General features: G+C 42.5%; 1 protein-coding gene across 1 annotated transcript in view; it reads right to left on the bottom strand.

Annotated features, from left to right (window-relative positions):
* The window catches only part of DDAH1 (dimethylarginine dimethylaminohydrolase 1), a 56,901-nt gene that overhangs the window by 5,200 nt on the left and 30,057 nt on the right, over nt 1–21,644 (bottom strand). Inside the window, exons 2-4 of the mRNA XM_066192535.1 lie at nt 12,130–12,229; nt 10,975–11,048; nt 10,264–10,383 (exon numbers count right to left, since the gene is read on the bottom strand). Of these exons, the coding sequence (XP_066048632.1) occupies nt 10,264–10,383; nt 10,975–11,048; nt 12,130–12,229 (294 nt within the window). The remainder of the gene's footprint in view (nt 1–10,263; nt 10,384–10,974; nt 11,049–12,129; nt 12,230–21,644) is intronic.

Below are 21,644 nucleotides of genomic sequence, written 5' to 3'. Positions count from 1 at the left end.
ATTAAGCAGGGCACTTGGCAAGCATTCTTTGTGGGGTCTTTTCCTCAAGGATTGCACACTGAGTATGCAAAACTGCTCCTGACACTGACTGAGACTATAGGTGCTCAGCACCTTCAAAAAAAAGCAACTATTGTTCAATATTTATATAATGAGTATGAATTAAACCAAACAGGACAGGAATGGTTCCCAGCTTGGATATCAGCCCAATCTTAATTCTTTTCAAGGACCTCCCTTCTGCTTTGGAAGCAGTTACTCTTTCACTAAGCACCTGTGTTGGGGAGCGAGCAGGCACGTCTGCGCTAATCCTCGTTCCCAAGGGGACAACACAATACCCGCCTTGCAACAGAAGAGCTGCTGGGTTTCAGAGGTTTGAGTTATAAATATAAGGCTCAAACACAAATGTAGACCCTGGCTGGCTGGAATCTCAGAGACAGAGACTCTCAGGACATGACAAGCATGCAATCCCATGTTTTGGATCAGATCTGTCTTAGTAAGGATGGGAAAAGCCTAAAGATGAGATGCTTGACTCCCAGTTGTAGCATTCCAGCTTTACATCAGCTTCAGCCTCACAGAGACCAAGAATAACACAGAACTGAACAAGGCTCCAAGTCCAAAACCTTGGTCCTACTGAAAGCCTAAGCAAATGCAAGTGTTTCCCTTTCTCCCCCGGCCCACCTGTGTTCCCCCATATACATTGTAAAGATGCAAACAGAAAGAAAAGGCTTTTTTTTTTTTTTCAGCTTAAAACATTCACACTCATATTATCTTTAGAAAAATCTGGTCTTTTTCTAACAAGATTTTTCAACTAAACTCCCTTCTCAGGGAGAACCCGGAGATTTACATCACATAGCAGAAAGCAGACGTCAATTTCAGGCACAGTTACATTTGTCATTAAGTTCATTCCAAGGTCATTCAACTGTACTACTTCTCATTCATTAAAGAAATACTACATGTAGCTGATTTATAACAGGGTCTACAACATACTGAGAAGCAACAAAGAACTCATGCTTGCCCACACCTATGGTAAGTAATTCCTTTATAAGTCTATGTTTTTCATGTTCTAGCCTGAGTCATCCACATCCCGTGGAGAACATGAAACTCACAACAAAGAATGCCACGCATTCTTGAGGAAGTGTTATCAGATTGTCATTTCTTGTTGCTTCTCATGTTATGAAACTCTCCCAAGTTCTCAAGGACACATCTACCTCCTTAAAAGGTTAATGTGTTGTTCTGGGCAAAAATTCTTGCACCTTTACTTCACCAGATGTAATTTTGTTTTTTTGTATCCGTAGCATAGTTAATTTTCTTTGTTATAATTTTGTTTCTGCTATATTGCCAAGATGCCTTTTATTCTGCTTTCCTTGATGTTGCAGACATCCTGCACCCAGTGTGGCTCTTCTACCTGGTAACCAGAGTCAACAGTCATATCCTCCACCTGTAGCTTCCCTTTTCCTTCCTATACAATGTTTTTAAGTCTTGACTAAGGAAACATTTATTAAATCTGTACTAAAATACATGTATCAGTAGAAGAAAAAGCACTATGTCTGGATTTCACTAAGCTCCCAAACAGCTGCTCTTTCTCTACTCTTTGCTGGAAACAGAATTCTGATATTGTAGGTTTTCTGTAGGAACGTCAGAAATATATTGTGAATCACTGTGAAACATTTCCATATGAACTTATGAAAGAATTCTTAAGCAGAAGGGTGAAGACAAGTCTCCCATTCATTTGCTTCTGCAAAATGCTGAAGTGGGAACTACAGCAGCAAGCAGAAATAAAGGACAAGTGGCAGGGCTCTAGTGCCTCAAGGACCGGCTTTGGGGAGCCTGGGAGACGATGCCAAGGGCACATTAAGAGTCCTGTTTTCAATATTAAAAAGCACACAAACGGTAGCTGAATTAGTTCTGAAACAAATCAGAAAATCTGAGTGAGAAAGTGAGACAAAACAGCACAGGAGTTTGAGGACATAGCTGTCATAGTGGGACTGGGATCTCAGCTAGCCAGAACAACACCACAAGAAAGCTTTTATTACTAACTGGAGGTTTGACAATACAAGATTACTCTCTTCCTCAGCTCTTAAGATAAAAAGGAAATCATATTTGTAAGCTTTCATCGCTGTTATAACTATGCTGACTGTTGCAGTAAAATTTCAAAAACCACTTACTTGAGAGAGTGCCCAGGCAATAACACCCCAAACCTGCCCCACAGGGAAGCTCTGGATGCAGCAGAAATGCACCAATATGATCAGGATACTTTACAGAACCATGTGGTTTTCTGTATTTCTATTATGTGAAGCCATTAAGTACATGTGCCTGGCCAGACAGACTCCAGGGCAGAGAAAAGGAGATAAAAGCAAGGTCCTTTGATTGTATTTTCTATCAGATACATCCCAAAATATGATGCATTTATAGAGGCTTTCTGTCCACAAATGTTGTACAACCAGCTACATTAAGAGCCAGGCATTTCCCATGTGCCTAGTTTTTCTGGGAATTTTCTTCTGCTTAAAGAGGGTAATTTTGACTGCACATTCTCTCAGTCCTTAGTCATGCTTTCCTTACGTTGAAGTCATTCACATAGCCTAAAATGCCTTTTCTATAGTTTTTTTACAGTGTGTCCTCAGACAACTGAGGTAATGGATAAGCTAAATATTCCTAACTATGAAGCAGCATTATGCATGAAGGAAAAATGTGTATGTGTTTCGGGTCTATTATCACAGACAGAACTAAGATGACTGCATGCACTTTTAAAAGAGGCCAAGCCTAGCTACAAATTTTTTCCCCTCCATGAGGAAGGCCCCAGTCTGAGCCCTGCTGCCTACTCACTCTGGGACCTACTCACATGCAGATTGCTGCAGGACAGAGAGCGACCAAACCCACCTGCAATGCACATTTTTATCTCCAACTCCCCACAAGGGAAACCAAACATAAACTGAATGTTCCTCTTGCTAACAGGGCATTGAGCATGACACTTAAAAATGCCTGTGTGATGCTGACAGAGAAGCCCAGATTTCCAGGGTTTGATGTTTGTATTGATTAGCCACTGTTCACCTGACTGCCAACATTTAAAAGAAAAATCAAATCTAAGCTCAAGACGAGTGTATGTAACCCTACACCCATGGGATCATTCCCCCACCAGCTTTCAGCTATCCTTTCTTAAATCCTTCAAGTCAAAGTAGTCTTAAAAGAAAACTCGTCACGTCAAAGTATTTAAGATATTTTTTCTATCCCACCTCTTTTCTTTCTTCTCAAGCACATTAAACTTTGGCCTGCTTGACACTGATGCTTAAGCAACCTTTGGCCTCGCATCCAAGAGAATGAAAGGTGTGAGAAAAGATTCAACTATATCAAGGTTTTGCCTGCAATGACAAAAATTTTTGTGGTGCAGGGCAACTAAAACTGATAAGAAGAGTAACAGCAATAGGCAGTCACATGCCCCCAGGCTGGATAGGAGTTTGTAAGGTCAATATGTTACTTTTCTGCTTGGAGGAAAGACCACTTGTCTGGGAACAACATTGGGCTATGCCATTATGCAGCAAAGACAAAAGATGAGGACAGACACCTGGCCAGTCCATTGCCATCTGGAGGGACAGCTGAGAAAGTAAATTAGTGCCTGCCATGTGGAAAATACTGCTGAGTGCCAAATCTGCTTTTTTAAAATTCTTGCAGCACCCAGAAGAGCTTCTTTTATAGTGCTGTATGGTAGGGTGTCTCCAGTCTCAGGTGAGAGGTAATGGTACCCACTTTTGCATCCCAAGATAGGGAGAGGAGGTGACCAAGATTTGGTGCATGGTTTCCAGGAACCTCAACTCATCAGCTGTCATACAGGGTGATACCAGCTCAGCACTGTCCCAGGCGTCTGCCTAGTTTGCTTTTGAACATGCAGCAAGGCAGCTATAGAGTTCAGACAGGTACTGTGCAAGGAAACATTTTTCTTTTCTTTTTTTTTTAATTTGCCCCTTTAGAGCTTACCTTTACATACTTTTAGAGCTCCCTTGATTCTTGCACTGGAAGACACAGTGAACAGTTGATCCCCGGTCACCTTTCCCACATCATTCCTGACTTTTTAGGCATCTATGATCCTATCTTACTTGTCTTTTTTCAGGTTATAGTCATAGCTGGCTTAGTTTGTCTCCTCAGGCAAGCTGTCCAGGCATCTCTCAGCCCTTACAGAACTTTTCTGAATCTTTCCAGTTATACTTCACCTTTTTTGAAATGAAGGGTCTGTGCATGCCGAGTGCACACAACAGACAACATGCAGATGCACCACGGCTTTATCAGTGGCAAAATGATGTTCTCCGTTTGGTTTACAGCTGAGTTAGAAATTTCAACAAGCTCAGGATCTCATTTCTGCAGTAATGATCAGTCAGAGCACATGATTTCATATGTGGTGTTCAGAATAACATCAGAGTAGCATTCAGAGTTGTCACTCTGGCTGTCCTGGCTGCACATCACTTTACACTGAAACCGAAATTCATTCACTGAAATTATTGCCCTGACTGTCCTTTAAGTTCCTTCCTCATTTCTTCATATTTAGAGAAACAATTGCCACTGGAGAGAGAAAGCAGCAGCCTTTGGGTTCAATGCAAGAAAGTGCAGGACAGAGTAGAGCTGATGAGCTGTGCCACAATGTCATGTGCCTCGTACAGGGAGTCAGCAGCTTCTCAGAGTTTCCTTGAAACAAAGCAGTGACCATGAAACACTTGGCTAGGCTGGCCAGAGGGGACAGAAAAGCAGAGCTGGAAAAGCCAGCGACCTTGCTGGAATGTCAAGATCTATCAGGAGTGTCCCCCCTGACATGCAGACAGGCAGAAGAGACAACAGCATAGGAGGCTCAGTAGGAAGGGGCCATCACAGCCACCGTGAGCAGCATAAATCAAAGGAGAATGATCTAAGCCCTCTTGTCAGGCACTGAGAAGTCTGATAGAGATATAGGATAGGACAGCACAGATCTATAGACACAAACTACACTGCAGATCTCTTTGAAGCCAGCAGTGCCCTGGTTTGCCATGGTCAGTATGCCAAATTTCTCAGTCCATACACAGCCAGGGTGTTGCTTTAATTTCCATCTACCACCCACAGTCTCAGCAGCTGGGCTTTGGGCTTTGCCTCCCTGCTGCACCCTCTCAGTCATGTTTTCCAGAAGAAGAGCTCCTTCAAATAACCTCTCCCACCCTGCTCCTCGGCTTTTCCTGGCCCGGGACGCTTTTTGCGTCATCACAGATGTGATGGGCACCGAGTGTCATTCATGTGCACACCTGCACTGCTCTGCCCCTCTGAGCCGCCATCCCTCATGGCTACACTGTCACCTCCCTGCCAGCCCTGCCCAGGACCACTGCAAAGGGAAACCATGACCTGAGAAGGAGAGAAGGAAGTGGATTACGTGGGCTGTTGTTTTCAGCTGAGAAGGCAAAAGCACGAACATCCTGTCGTTTGGAACAGGAACCCAGGGAGAGAATAGTAAAAGGAAAAAAAAAAAAAAAGAGGCAAAGGAATAGAAACATGAGTCCCCATTTACGCAAAGCAAATGACATCTTCTCAGTCAGCCTCTGACCCAGCTCCTGTGGCTAACAGCCTTACTGGTGAGGAAAAACATGGTGAGGAAAAAGGGACACTTTCCTCAGCCTTTAAAAACAAACAAATAAAACTGATTACAACAATAATCTCTAGTCTATAAATACATACTTTTGAGTCTTTATCTTCCAAAGATTCTTCTGCACATATGCAAACTGAACAGCACTAACACTCAGAGAAGTGCAGTGTCCATTATATGATCTAAAATTAATTCAAAATAAAACACTACTAGTTGGCTTTTTAAGGTAGGGGGTCATCTGGCACTCAGTGAAGACTTAGACATCCTCTGAGATGATGTGCACCCTTAATTCATAAAATAATGAAGAATCAGAAGGAGGTAAAGAAAACTACATAGAATTTTTTAACTTGATTAATTTATTGTTTGATCATAAATTGATTAATTTTCCTGTCTATAAGACTGAGAGAAGCAAAGTCTCATTTTTTATTGTTTAGCTTTAAGGGGAACGTTCTCAACAGTTCTTTGTATTTCACTAACCTTTTTTGTTGCCACATTACAAAAAAGTCAGCATTCATCTGCACTTTCTGCTAATTCCCTACCTGATGTCATCTTCTTTGGGTTATTAATATTAGTAATGATTTCCACAGCAACCCATTGTGATAGCATAAATAGAGGATTATGACTTCATGTGGGGAATAAGCAGAGGCACAAATGATGAATTCTTAAGGAAGAGATAATGTTTTCATGCAAACTTGTGCATTACTAGAAAAGACAGTTGCTATACAGACAATAGGAAAAGCAGATTTAGCCAAGCTTTTTTCTGCTGCATGGTAGTACAGGCTGTTTTCTAAGAACACTAGAGAGAGGAAGTTTTCCCTTAGGTGTCTGGAGGCACTTCTGTGGCAGAGCTGGGAACCCCTCTGCTTTATCTAGGCACTATAACCCTCCTCCCATACAGGGAAACAGTCCTCAGCTCTTCAAAAGCTGGCACGGCACGTTGCAGAGACTTCAGTTACACAAGATGGAGTAAGAACAAAAGGCATTTAATCAAAGGAATGGGGGCAACTGCCAATGCGAGAACAACTCCTTGTGCTCAAGTCTTTAAAAGCTCTGCTCTGATCATAGCTTGGATACAGACCAAGGGCATATCTACCCAAAAGAGACTCCTTTCTATATTATCCCTAAGATGTCGTTTTGATAAACCTCCCTTGACCACTGTCAAAACACCTGCATTAGCAATAGCATCCTCCAGGGAATAATTTAGGGGATGAATGAGCAGCTCCACTCCCAAGAGAAGATATTGAATGAGAAAGTCAAGAACGAGGCAGGACAATCATGTCCGAGCTTTTATTGAAAGCAGGAGGAAAAAAGAAAGTTATATTGCTAAAGTCATGGCATTGCACTACTGTAGATATTCCAACAGAGTCCTGACCATAAAGAAATCCCACTGAATAATGAGGCTGGACTCCAAGACACCAAGGACCAGCACCAAAGTGCAGATGTCACCACCGCTCTGGGCCCTGCTGGGACAAGTCTGTGAGGGGACATGAGGAGTTACACCATCACCTGCACTGCCTTGCACCCTGACTGGCAATGCTGCTCAGTCCTGACATCTGCCATGGCCCCACTGCCTCTGTAATTAGCATACACTCCTCTCAAATGACCAGCTGAAATCCCAGATGTTTCACATGACCCTCCATTATTCCAGATCTCAGAGGAAATATGCCAGACTCAGCTGACTGCAGGACTGAGGTCAGGCCATATGGTGGGATGTGTCCTCCCTTCCAAGATCCATCAGCAATCCCCATGCACCCTGCATTACCCCAGATCAGTGGATTCACACCAAGGCTTTCTCTGCCAGTCCTGTGGGAGACCCTAGGGCTGGTCCCTTTGGTCAGTGCCTGGTATCAGAGCCTACCCAAAGGACAGACTCATTTCTCAACAGGCAAGAGAACTTTATTAGTAGGAACTTGCTACAGATACAATCCATACTGCTTGCAAGGGAATAGTTGAGCTTGTCAAAGCTGGGAACAACATGTGCAACCCTCAGAACCCTTGGGATTACTAAGGAGTTATCCAAAGAGAGACAGAGATAGTCTGATGAAGGACTGTGTCCACAATCATCTGCTGCTGTCCAAGTCTTCACTCATCCCAAAGTGGAGGGAAACTGTGCTCTGTATCAACCTATACAAACAGCCACAAATGTGGCTTTCCTGGATTTAGTATAGAGCAAGAGAATACAGAAAGGAGTGTGCAATAGTTGCTGTGTCACAATTCCCATCATCACTTTGCCTAGCCTTTGCCTTTTCTGCTGGAACCTGCACTGGATTATATCCTGGGTCAGTTCCTGCTCTTCTGCTGTCCCATCAGGACCCCAGGGCTGTGTCCCTTGTTGGGGAAAAAGCGGTGCAGAGTGTCCACCTGCAGCACTGCCACATCAACTCCCTACACTGCGACTGCACTGTCACAGCCCAAATCTATCCTCGTTCATGTTCACAGTAAAGGTCAGCAACTCTGACAGTGCATGATCAGAGCCCAAAGGTGACATGTTTATAGGAAATCCTGGCCTCACCAAGGGAACTGGAACATAATCCCAGGCTTCATCATCTCAACAGCCATGGCTAATGTTCAAATGTGGAATTACATGTATGGAATTATAAACAGGTTTAACTACAAGAAGGAATTAAATGCATGCTGAAAACAGCAGAGGGAAGTTAATGTTTCAGATGTGATAGTCACCAGAGGCCCCAGTACTTTCTGCACTTAATCTGTCTCTTTCTTTCACCGAGTTTCCTCAAGTGCCACTTTTCAGCTGCAGTCCAAATAAATACACTACACTTGCCAAAAGCCCGAAGAGGATTTAATGGTTAAAATGTCGTTTCTGATTTATTATCTGCTTCTAGCATGTGGTCTATTATCCTGAGCTCTGTGGATTCATTTCCCAGCTCACTTGCAGTGCTTTACATTACACATACTGCACTGAACTCACAATCAATTGCACTTGGCCATATGCGAACACCAGATGCACGTTCTTTTTCTATTTTTAAAGTATTGTAAAGATATATAAGTTGCATCAGTAAGAACAATCAAGAAAAATCTCTATTTCAAACAAGATTGTAAACAGATAAATCCTGTTTAAAATGTAAAATGTAAGGCATAGCCTGATATAGCAGTTCACTTGTAGCAGTTGCCTAACAGGACATACGAAAACAACTAAATTACCAGAGATGGTTAAAGACAACTCAATCATCTTGCTTGCACGATTGCATTTCCAGTCATGAAAAATGGCGACATGAAGGAAGGGTTTAAAATCACAAGCTATTACAATAAAGGAGTGGCACACTGGGCTGCGCCAGGCAACAGACTCTGCAGAAGCTCAGGGGACTGTACTGCCACAGACTCTGCTGGGTAACAGGAGAACAGCTGACAGCACTGCTACAGCTCAGCTGATCTGCTGAAATCCAAGGAGTGGCTTTTGATTCCAAGTATCAGCACTTCCAAGATCCTCTTGCACTTGCATTTCCACAAGACTGCAAGAAGTTGATTGCAAACTGAATTCTTTTTTGCTTTGGTGGCAAGTAAACAAATACAAATATATTGCCAAAAAGCAAGAATTCAAATGTTAGGGGACACTGGTGATCAGCAGCACTGTAAATGCCATCATTTCCAAGACAGACCATTTACCTATTTGTTTGCCAATAATTTCTCTGAAGAGATTTAGACTCCTGGAGAAACAGCCAGATCCAACTCACTGGAACATGTTCTGGGTAACTCCATATGTTGCTGTGACATGGCTGCCCGATGTAACCTGTCAGCTCTCTAGGAGCATGAGAAGAGTACATGCTATGGGACAAAACCCTGCTCCAGTCTACACTCCCTAATCTCCGCTGGCAGAGTGTGAGCAAACATTACCCTCAGACACATGCAGATGTCCTGTTAAATGTCCAGTGCAGAAAAACACACTGAAAACTGACAGAGTTGATTTATTTTTAAAAATACATCCACCAACAATCAGAGACTGCTAGATTATCTTGTTAATTATCATGTTCTTTTAAAAAAATATCTGCTTATCACTTTACCTTGATTAATGCTGGCGTTTACTTAACGGTTAGTTACCAGCAATATTTGATCAAGTTAGACAAAAAATGTTTCTAGTTACAACAGCTAAATTGATGCACTGCAACATGATTAGGCAAGCTGTGCAGAAGGGCTTAATCAAACTGATTGAGTTCTCAGATTAGCCCAGGCTCAAATTCAAATTGCAGCACTGAGCACCCAGTATTGTGGCTGAATTTTGCTCATGTTTATAAATGCTCTATACAGGTATAGGGCCTCTCCCTCCTCCTTCATGACAGAACTTTTACTTCCCGTCTGTGAATTCTAAAGACAAGTTTCCTCATGGCAACAACTGAAGTAAATATCTCCACTGGTCTGACTATATCTTTTTCCTCCCTTTTAACACCAAGTTATCACATTTTTAGTCTGCAAAGCTGTAAATAATAACCTGCATATTCTGTTTATTTCCTTAAGATAACTAAAGTTAAATCAACATCACCATTCTCTTGCCTGATACAGACATTCTCTAAGGTTTGCACACACAGGAGACCCTAACATGTAGTCATCATTTCCTCTTTCACTGATCTATATGTATTTTAAAATTCCACCATCCTTAAGCAGACATTTTAAAAAGACCAGAAAGAGATATGCTGTTTAGAATATTTTCTTAGGTGCTTTACCTTGAGGGCTTTCTGTGCAGCTTCACTTGATCCAATAGCAATCAAGTTTGGTCCAGCCATGCTGCAAAAGCTCTTCAGATGCAAAGAATCATGAACAGGGACTGTGGAGACAGCATAATCCTGTATGGGAGTTAAGAACGGTGCTTTAAATATTTTTAAAGTGTTCTAGTTCCATAATTATATGGAGACATTCCATAATTAATTTTACTCTCTGCAAATTATCAACCCCAGGGCACAGTGTCAACTGTTTAAGTATGACTCTCTCCTCTGGACCAGCTTGCCTTATCTGGAGACTGGCATAAATACCAGAACATGTTTCAAATACTACTATTGTTGCAACCATAAAGAAATACATTAAAATACTTAATTAAACAGTAGGTACATAAAAACTCTCCAGGGACTGGCAATAAGAACACAGGGCTGATACATGAGAACACGAAGAACATGAGTGTTTATGTGCTCTCAAAAAATAACAGCCTCCCACTATCCAAATGATTTTTATGCAGCAATCTCACATTTCAGATCCATCTTCAGCATCTATCACTTTACAGGATGCTCAAACCTTTTCAGCAACTTGTACCTTTGGGGTTTTTTTTAATTAGGTCTTAAATAAAGTACATGAGTATGACAAACATCTTGGCCAGTACAATTGTTCAATTAGCTCAGGGAACGACAGCTTGTATTTCCTGTGGCATGAAGGCATCTACAAACCTTAAATGTGTCAGCCAGAATTTCTGCACCACGTTGATTTGTCCGCCTGGAAAGACCTACGAAAAATTCTCTGCCTGGAATGAAAAAGCAGGCTAGCTTTAGAGACATTCTGAAACAGTCTTTCATGGATTTTCATGTTCTGTATTTCTTTTCTCAAACTCAGTAGTTAAACTTAAAATTCAGCATAAAAGAATGCAACCTGCAATTGTGAGCTGATAATCAAAAGCAATTAATCTTTTTCCAGAAGACACATTTAACCAGAAGCATAAATAGCTTCCTCTTCCAAATCTCTGCAGTGGTCATTGGGTCAGGGAAGACAACAGCTGGGCTGGATTAGTACACCACTGATTGACCATTTCCCTCTCCCTTTGAGATTTCCTCTGGTCTCAAGGCAGATCTGCAGTCATCAGCATCCTTCAGCACCAGAGAAAATCAGTGCTGGATCTGCACTGCCTTAGAAAAGCCTCCCTTCCTGGTCTGCCTCTACAGGAGACCCTTCTTTCCCTGTGGTGCACTAAGGCAAGAAGCCAGTCTACTGTGATGCTGATCAAAACAAACAGGCTTATTCAGCACAGGCAGGCAGCAACCCTGTGTGCAGCCAATGTGAGAAAATGCCTAATGGGTTTAATGACATAAAAAACACAGGCAGTATCTTCATCTTTGAAGTCAACCATGCATGTAAGGTGTCTGGCTCATGACATCTGACAGGCAGCTCCACAACATCCTTGATAAACTAAAAATGCTTTTTTTTTTTGCATTTAATTCATTGAACTAGTGACAATTGTCTGCATCAAGCTTTTACAAGTCCTGAAAATTAGTCTGGTGAACGCTAGCTGCTTGTAATAAGAAATATGAAACAACCCCCGACAGCTGACTACTGAAAAAAATTTTCTTATTGGCACTTCACAAGCTAAAATAAAATCTGTATGCACAGTGCTGTTCTTTGTAGTGTATGTACTGCTACTCCATTTATTCAGGTTTTAGGCAGGACATTGAGGGTTGCACTGAGAACTCATCTCTCAGCTACCTTTGTGACATTAAGTAAACAACCGATTTAGCAAACCATAGGAATGACATTTTTTACGCTGGTATCAGACAACATGCAGTCTTTAGAGCAGTCAGAACATGTAAACAACAAATTCACTACCATTATACCTGTAAATAAGACGTCTCCACCATCCAAGGTTGCATTTTCATCCACCATTTCAACTATATTAAGGTTGAGGCTTTCTAGTACTCTCTTCATGGCTTCAACCTATTTAAAAGAAAGTTATTAAGGACATAATGCACTGCTGAAACATTTTTTAAAAACCTGACAGAAATACATATAATTAATAAGAATTAAAGCCTTTTAATGCACCTTTAGCAAGATGGATAGCAGGGTCCTTTGTGGCCCTGCCTATCACAATTCCCCACCTGTCTTCAGAGACCTCTGTGGTCTGGGGGGGATGAGTTGGCAAGTGGAAGAAATTAGGCTTTTGTCTGCACGGGAGCCATGCAGCATTCAGGAGGGACAGACAAGGGGTCCAAAGCACACGTTAAGTCCAGTCCCTCTGCACAGTAATATCCACTTCCAAAACTTGTCCCTCAGATTTGGGCCAGAAAAAGCACCAGCAGAGGAGTGATGTTCATTCCTTCCACTCTGCTCAGACACAAGAGGTGGTTCTGCCAGACATGGAGGTGGCAGCTCTACCACAAGCCCCTCTTCAGTCAGCGGGAAAAAAAAAATCCCCTGTCAGTAAACGTTCAAATTCCTTATGGCTTTGCAATTTTACTAGGCACTAGTTCTCCTTGCATGTTTGAGCCACCTTGCTTCAGAATTACAAGACATTTCATGCCTATACATTGTGGGGCTTACTGCTTGCTGTGGAGAGCCACACACATGGCTGGAAGTCAGAGCCTGTTTCCTGTTGAAAGAAGCTTGTATTAGGAGCAGGGAATGCAGCTTCAGTAGGTTCCTGCCTAAAGCAGAATCTGTTTCTATCGAGGCTCATATCACTGGCCATCCAGAACAGGGGCAAACATTCGCTATGCTCAAACAACATCACTGTTGTAAGCCAAAAGAAGGACCCACATACAACCAACCACTGACCAAAAGCAGAAACCTATAACTTGTGGTATGTCAATAAAAATAAGAGCTCATCCACAGAAACCCGTGAACTTGATCCCACACAGCAGTGTCTTCATGTTCAGTGAAATTTCCTCACTATGGTTAACTAGAGGTGCCCAGAAAGCATTAATAAACATGGGAAACACAGTGAACTCCTATATTTTTGCATGTCCCACAGGACATTCATCTATTTGAAGTGCTAAATAAAGCATTTCTAGAAAAATACACAGGAAGCTAAAACAGGTGACACCATACTAGTCTTACAGCACTATACAACAGAAGCAATTCTAGCAGCCCTACTCCTAGGCTCTGCCAAACGACACCTGCCATAGCAGAGGAAGGACATATGATGGTGACAGGTCCTTCACGTTCACTTGTGGCAGCCTCAGTGTAAGAGCAGCACACAGCCTGGCTAACACACTTCCCTAAAAGTAGTGCTGACTTTAGGGAGTAAGGAAGGAGACAGACATGATCCCCTAAGATACCTTTTCCATGACTCAGCAATGGGGCAGTGATTGTAAGTGATCCTATTAAACCTCAAGCCCAGGCTCAAAAGGCGAGGGCAGGTCCCCATGGGCTGTCAGGACAGGTGATATAGGTCTAAGTGGGATACACTGGGGGCAGCATCTTATCCAAGCCTGATCTGCTCTCTGGAGGCTTCTCTTCTCTAGCATCTTCTCACTCCCCAGCCACCTCAGAGAAAAAAACCTGGACAAGCACTCTGTTAAAGTAGGTGCCTCAGTTTTAACTTGTGAAGGATGGAGACAAATGTTTGTATCGCCTGCAGAACTCTGATGGGTTATCCTGCCACTCAGAACTGTATTCATGGGGTTTCTGATAGCAAGGGATTCATACTCCCCACACAAAAGACCATCTAAGGTCTTGGCATGCAGCCTGGAATGAGCCTACAGCATGTCTTTTCCAATTAAAACTTCTTTTTTGTTCCTCTGTCTTTCACCTGATGCTAAAATGACTTCAGGCAGAACCTGGCACTCAAGAGTCTCCAGACTTCGTAGAAAGGCTTCATCTTTCTTAGTCCTGTTGCTTTACTTCCAGCATTCTTTAAAATTAGGTTTATAATGAGGATGGGACCCATGTTGTGTTTTAAAAATAAATGGGGAACAGCTGAGGTAATATTGGGAAACTGCTGTTGTACAAACATGACAACATTTCATAACATCCATATGCTGACAGCAGAATGATTTCTTTTGTCTGTGAAGCCCAGTGGGTTTTACTGCACAGGTGCTACAGGCACAAGAATCAACAGACCCCAGAGAAGAAAACAATTGTTTAATATGGAGAAACGGAGATGCAGCATGATAAAAGCAAGGTTCCATTCCAAGAACACACAGATTCACTCTTTTGTGCCAACATGAGGCAAACAGGCAAACTCCCAATTGGGACACCAGTCACAGGCAGTTAGAATAAATAAACAAAACCATCGGATGGGATTATTTAAGGCAGAAGGCCAAATGACAAGAAAAAACAAGTTCACCCAGTCTGTTGTGTGGTCACCTATCTCCAGTTAATCTACAACCTGCAGCAGCTCCCAAAGCCAGAAGGCCAGGAAGGGAAAGCCCTTTCAGGAGATGTGCTGCCGAGCAGGTGCTCCCAACAGAAGCTGTCTGGGCTTGGAGAGGAAATCGAGCCAGTGGCCGCCCCTGGCATACACCTGCTCCCCACACCACTCCTGCCCTCCTCCCTGACAATGTCTCCAGAAGTAGAAGCATCAGCAGAGCTGTGCATGTTACTGTGGCACAGGACCACCATACCCACTTTCCATGGGGAGACACAAAAACTTCTCTGGACCACGGAACAACACCTGAGAGAGCAAAGAGGTGTAAAACCTGGGCAGCCTGCGGACACTATGTGAAGGTGCCTCATGTAGTGAAGGCTCAAGCCTCAAGACTTCCTGAAGATCGAATGGGACCAGGAATGTGCAACATTGATGATGAGAGTTGGGACCAGGGATGGGCAGCAGTTGCTGTGATGAGAGAAACACATACCAGTCACCAATGTGGGTATGGGCTCCCTTTAGCAGGTGGCAAGCCTGCTTTTACCTGAGTGTTGCAAACTATGCTGGGTGTTGAGAAGAGAGACCACTGCAGTGAGCAAGGGCAGCACAGAGCTCCCCGGGGAGGGGCAAGCAGGGCGGCAGCAGCACCTTACATCCCTGGCCCAGAAGGCAACTAATAACACTTGCAGTAGAGTACCAATTAACTAAAGTGCCTAGCTAATGAGGCTAGCGGAATGTAAATGCTGACTTTGGATTTGTGATTTGAGTCATATGGATGTTTTAATCACCAGCTGCTGATTACCATTTAAGTACCAAGCTACATCAGAGATTTCTTGTATTGTTTCTTTACTTAATTTACAGGGGTTGATGCAGCTGTAGCACAGACATTAAGGAAAGTTATCAGAACTAAAAGTTGTCCAAAGTCTCAGTAAGCTAGTTTAATTTGCTTCACGGTGTCCAAGGCTTTAAAGGTACTTGTAACATCCTCACGTTTTCCTCCAACAGTCGGGTTCATTTTAGTTTATAAAACCAAATTTAAATAAATAAAATGACTGCCATATAAATAGCTGGATCACTTTTCCATGATGGGTGTTAATGGCTTCAAGCTATGTAACACTGTTTTATAAGGACTTTAAGCAACCAATAGAAATTCTTAAGAGTTTTAATTGGGAAGTGCTGTTCACATGTCTGCTGATGCATGCATGCTAGGAATATCTTTCAATATCCCCTGCTTGTGTAAAATAGAAGTCTCAAGTTACTCTTCTTTTTGCTACAGGCAACCCCAGAAACTTCAATCAGTTCAAGCAGAAATGAAAAAAGCACAAGCTGAGATGAAGAAGACTGGAGGGAAAACTTGACATTATTAAAAAGGCAACTGAAAAAAAACAAAACAAACAAACAAAAAACATAAAAAAGCACATTTGTAAATAAAGATTCCAGAAAAACAAACTAGGACTAAATAGCCCATCTGCTGAATCTCCCGTGGAGGGGACAGCACAGACTTGCATGATCCCCACCACACCACCTCTAAGGCCATCCTGCAGCAGTCCTGAGCTGGGTCTCCAACACAGCATGTCCATGGAATGTGTTTGACACAGTACCACCTTGGAAACAGCACAGACAGCATTCAGAGTTGAGTTAGCATGGGGTGAAGTCCACACAAGTAGCTTGAATCTGTATCTCATCACTGCAAAAGGGAATCTAAAGCTCGGCTCCATCCTTAAACCTTCTCACATCATGAACGATTATGCTACTTTCAATGAGAGCTCCTACAGAGAGGGAACAAGATACAATCTCCAGCTAAGAACGGACAAGTGATTCCTATCCTCAAGTAAGATATTTAAAAACCGGATGTAGGAAAGGGGGTCGATTTTACAAAGCCCTCTATTCTGCTCACACTTTACTCTCTCCAAATAACTGATAGCCATTTTCTGAAGCATATTGGCGACATACTGGCACATATTGGCGACATTTTCATTCATTATTAATGAAAGACTAATTCACAGAGCTAGCTTTGATGTATAAACAACCACCTCTTGCTTTTTTTTCCCAGGAAAGAACTAAAAAACAGTGGATAGAAAAGTCTTCTGTAAAACCACAGTTACCCAGGAGACACCAGTAAAATTCACAAAATATTTGGACACTACCTGATTACAAGCATTGTCACTATGAAGAAGACTTACACTGCTTGCTTTTTTCATAAGCAGCCAAGAGGAAAAGTCACCTTCCCTCACTTTATCTCCTTTATTTGAAAACTAAAATCCCAGGTAGTCAGAATTGTTGCACACAAAGAGAGCACTCATCTGTATCCTTTCAGATTTCTGTATCTTATTATCTCAGGTCAGCTTAAGGTTTGTAACATGATATTGGGTTTCATTGTACATGTATCCATTAGTACATGGGTTGAGTGTTAAAGCTTGTATGCTTTGTGCAGAGATATTTTTCTAATAAGCACATTCCTGGTGTGAGACGGGATGTGTCTAATCCATAGCAAAGCTGATTGAGAGACAATGGGCTCCAGCCAGCTCAGCTCTGTTTCAAGGAAGGAGGACAATAACTGCGTTTGACATTTATAAAAATCTAATTTCCTCGTGCTTTAAAAATGGAGCTCATTATCCTTCGGACTGATGCCTTCCACCAATTACTGTAACTTATGTGTGGGGATTTTTTTCTTTCTCTATATTAGTACTTGATGCACTCTAAACATAGGCTGCTTCCTAAATTATTTACTGGTCTCCTGTGCACTAACCACATTATGGGATTTATGTCATTGACAGTAAGAAGGAAATTATCTTTTCAAAAGACAGTGGAAACAGGGAGATGATTTCACAAACCACCATCTCACACCTGCCCAGAGCAAGGCAGCTTTTCCCCTGGGAGGTGGGGCCATGGGCGAGGCGCCACTCAGGCTCCCAAAATGCCCCATGGGCAGGGGCACAGCACAGCTGGGGCCTAGCAGAAGTAGTGGATGGTATCAAAGCAGGCATCTTCTAATGACTGCAACGACCCATCTGCCTTTGTCTCCAAGCTTGTGGTGAAAGGGGGAAGGTGCCTCCAGCCCTTTTTTAAAGGAAATGATGCAGAGATTCAGAGTGCAGAAGACCATCCCATGACCCAGAGATGAAATGAGTTTTCTAAGCTAGCAGAGCTCAGCTCTATGTGCTCACAGCACAGCTCTCCAGGGACCAACTGCAGCTCTAACAAAAAGTCTCAGTCCAAGACACACTACTGCACTGTCTCCCGAAAGTTTACATCCACCGCCCATTTCTCCAGCTTGTTAAATCACAAATACTGCATTTCAGACTTTACTTCATTGTGTTTTATAAACAGGCATTCATAGCTGTGCAAAGCAAATGTCAGACCTAACATATGCATAAGTTAAACTACAATAATCTCAAAGGTGATTATTTCTGGAGCCATTAGCTCTGAGTTCACAAAGTGCCAGTGTCAATATATAATATATTTTTCAGCAAGGTTCTGAATAAAGGCTATAGAGATGGACAAATCCAGGGCCAGGAAAGGGTAAAGTTCAGTTTTGCAAAACCAGATACCAATGTTGGTTACAATGCAGGTTCTTGCCTGCCTGAATCTGCTCCATTTGGACATGAGGGAACATCTGTCTCTGACAATAAGCACTGCCCTTCTGCTCTTCCACAGGCTTCAAAGAAAATAAAGCAGTGCTGTAATAGTTTTGAGAGTTTTTGAGAAGAAAAACCCACTCCTGGTTGTTTTCTTGCTTTAAGTAGGTCAGATGCACACCCTTGTTCACACTGATCTCAGAAATTTGTGGGATGTGGCTTGTGGCAGAGTTTCCAACTCATGCTCCCAGTGTTGATACCAGAAAGGGCCCTGGCTCTTGACCAGCAGTAGCCTGGTCCCAAAGTAGGCAGCATGCTCGGCAACATGCTCCTGGATGACACAGGTGGATATGCTGCTCCCAAGACACCTACACAAATCACATCTGGACTGCTCAGTTCTGAGTAATCTGAGCATGACCTCACTAGACTGGTCTGAACATCGCAATGGCCAGAAAAAGATCTTTTGGCATTTCAGCTGATCACAGCCTGCCACTCTGCCAACACGGAGGTCCAAGGCTAGGCCCTTACCCAGGTGGCAGGGCAGTTACACAGCAGCATCCATCAGCCTCCAGGGGCTCAGTGGCTGCGCCAGAACCAACCCGCACACAGACAGCACAGCTCGTCCTCAAGCCTCAACCATTTTTCATCAAACAAGTCCACGGGAGGGACAAGAAGGAATACCAAGGGACTCCTAAACTAAACTTGTATTCTCAAGGAGAAGACAACTTGTTTGTTTCTCCTGACACACAGATCCCACACTAATGCTTCTAGATTGCAGCTCTTGAGACAGTTCCATGCTTAACCAAAGCCTGCACCAAGCAGGTGCAGTTTCTGGCAGAGTTTCAGGGGTTTATGAACCATGGAGTTCAGAAAGGGCCCCAGAGATAATGATCCCATTTGTTACTGCCCAAGCACTGCTAATTACTTACTGCCCTACTACTGAAACTGTCTCAAGGGATGTGCTGATGTACCTGATGTAGAGTGGCCACTGCCCCAAGAGAGCGACCTGAGACTGGGGTGAGCACAGTACCACACCAAGGATTAACAGGCAAGGGGAAACATGGAAAAAGCTGGGACTGGCACATGTAGGAAAACCACAATAATGGGGTGGCCTCTAGGGTTTCTTGTCCTAGAAGCTTCTTAATCAAGCAAGAGGGGAGCTCCAGTCTGACTGGTCTCAGAAATTCAAGCAGCAACCTCCTCTTCAGGTACATACAGTTAAAAACACAGTTAATCTGGTTGTCCTTGGAACATGTTGTGTTTTAATATCTAAGCAGAACTGAAGCACATAAGAACAACTTTACACAGCTCACCAGGGGTAAGACATGCCTGGGTTTCTCCTTCCTCTCTTTCACCATTTAGCCTTTAAAATGCAAGGACACTATTTCCCATAAAGCAGGAGCCAGCAACCAGCTCACTTGCTACAAAAGGTTGGGCTGAAATTTCAACCCACAGCAAGTGGAAATAATTTCAGTTGGGTTTAAAAAATTCAAGGGGAAAAAAAAAGAGGATGCTTAAAAAGTCACTAGAAGAACAGACTCTCGAAGATCCACTAAGCATAAAATCAGTGGAAAAGTTTAAGTAGCATGAATGCATGGTTACAGAAAAACAGAGAAGATTTTGCTCGATAAAGATGATGACATGAAATTTAAGTCGTACACAGGCATGCTGAGAAAGTAATGTTCTAAATACTTTCTGCTTACAATTACAAAATGATCAATTGTTAAATGTTGGACAGAGAAATGTATTCCATTCCGTCTGGACATGCACAGCAGGCCAAGAATGCACCTGGATAAGCCAAGCATTCATTATCTCCCAGACACTCAATATCCCATAATACCCTCAGCGGCTGCCAGCTCCTTGTCCATCGTTGACCAAACGCCATGTGCCCCATTTTACAGCTGAAAAGTATTTAAAATTCATGAAGCCTGTTGAAAGCTCAACTGTCACATTCTGCTCATTCCACAGGGTATGGGAAAACCCTGCAGAAGGGACATTTCAACCAGGGCTATTATGGCTCTTGAATAACCAATATTCCATTAAATTGCTAATAAACCCACTTGAAGATAAGTTGATCACAATCGAACCATACAGTAGCATTCCTTTCCTTTAACACCAAGTTGTCAGGTTTCACTCTGTACTGTACTACTGTTTCTGTGCCATTTGTTCGTGCCTTGACACAGAGCATTCAAGACACTCACTTTGTCCCCAGTAATCTAAATGCCCTATTCTAAAGAGGCTGAAAGATCTTTGGCAAGGATAGTCTACTTATTTTAAGGTAGGGAAGTCTTTTCAAAGGAAAAATGAAAAATAATTAAATACCCTCAACAGGGAAATGTGGGGCCTTGCAGGTTCTTGAACAAGGTGCCCACAATTTGAACACAGTGGTAGGAAAACGGTATGAGCACCTCCAAGTTTCCCTAGTGCTCAGCCAAGCTCGGTCTGGTATGAATTTTCATTTGAGTTCAGCAACTCACTTCATCCTTCCTTCACTAAACCTTAGTTTTTATCAATCAAATATAAAAAACTTCTGGAAAAAACTTCAGGAGTATTTGTTTTGTATTAAAATGGATTTTGTTAGATTCCTCACAGTTGTCAAGCTGCTGGCATGTCTGCCATTGCTGATCTGCTGTGTGCACACGTCCTTGTACCAATAAGGCTCCAAGTTTTGTGATTTTTAACACTGAAAAGCGTATCAGTGTCATTCTCAGAGGGTATTTAAAAGCTTTAATTTTATATTGACTAAGCCAACACTGCTGTAAAGCAACTCCCACCCAGCTCCATCCCAGAAGGGGAAGCATCATCACTACCCAGCTCTGACTTTTCTCATCATTTCTCTGAGGGAACCAACCTGCCAGTCCTGGCTCCCTCAAGCCAGTTCAGCTCAAGAAGCAATGGCCATTATCAGAGGCAATAAAGAATATTTTTCTTCATGTTGAATTCACTCAATAAATGGCCTTTCACAGAGGAGCATCCAGTTGCTCCCATGTTATTTTTTAACAAGGGCCCCACGGGCAGAGGTTGTACTAACCTAGCATTTTTCCCCCTCTAATAATACGTTTCATTCATGTTTTCAGAGAAGTTGACCTGTCTGCCATATTTTAGCTGTGCTAACACATCCTGCAAGAGTGTCCTGAAGTGTCTAGACATATATAATAACAATAATGGCAGAAAATTTAAATTCTGACCATTTTCCATCTCCTGGCTAGTTCTAATAAGGTTTCCACAGACAGGTAAGAAAAGTGTCCTGTCAGCAGGACTATGGATGTTTGCTGGTAGTCATGAAAAGGAGTTAAATCCTCGAAGACAAACCAATAGTTTTAAACAGTCAATAATACATCTCAATATAAATAAGCAAACAGAAAATCATCTAATGATCAAATTTGCCATCACAGGGCTAGGTGGAACATTTCAACCTGAAAATAACCTTTACCACTCTAATACTATACTGACAAGCTTTAATAAA

The sequence above is a fragment of the Chamaea fasciata genome, unplaced genomic scaffold (genome assembly GCF_029207755.1).
Source record: "Chamaea fasciata isolate MVZ Bird 193981 ecotype frontalis unplaced genomic scaffold, bChaFas1.0.hap1 SCAF_10, whole genome shotgun sequence".
In the NCBI taxonomy this organism is placed as follows: Eukaryota; Metazoa; Chordata; class Aves; order Passeriformes; family Sylviidae; genus Chamaea; species Chamaea fasciata.
Note: the sequence above shows the minus strand (reverse complement) of the source record. Positions and strands in the feature narration are given on the sequence as shown.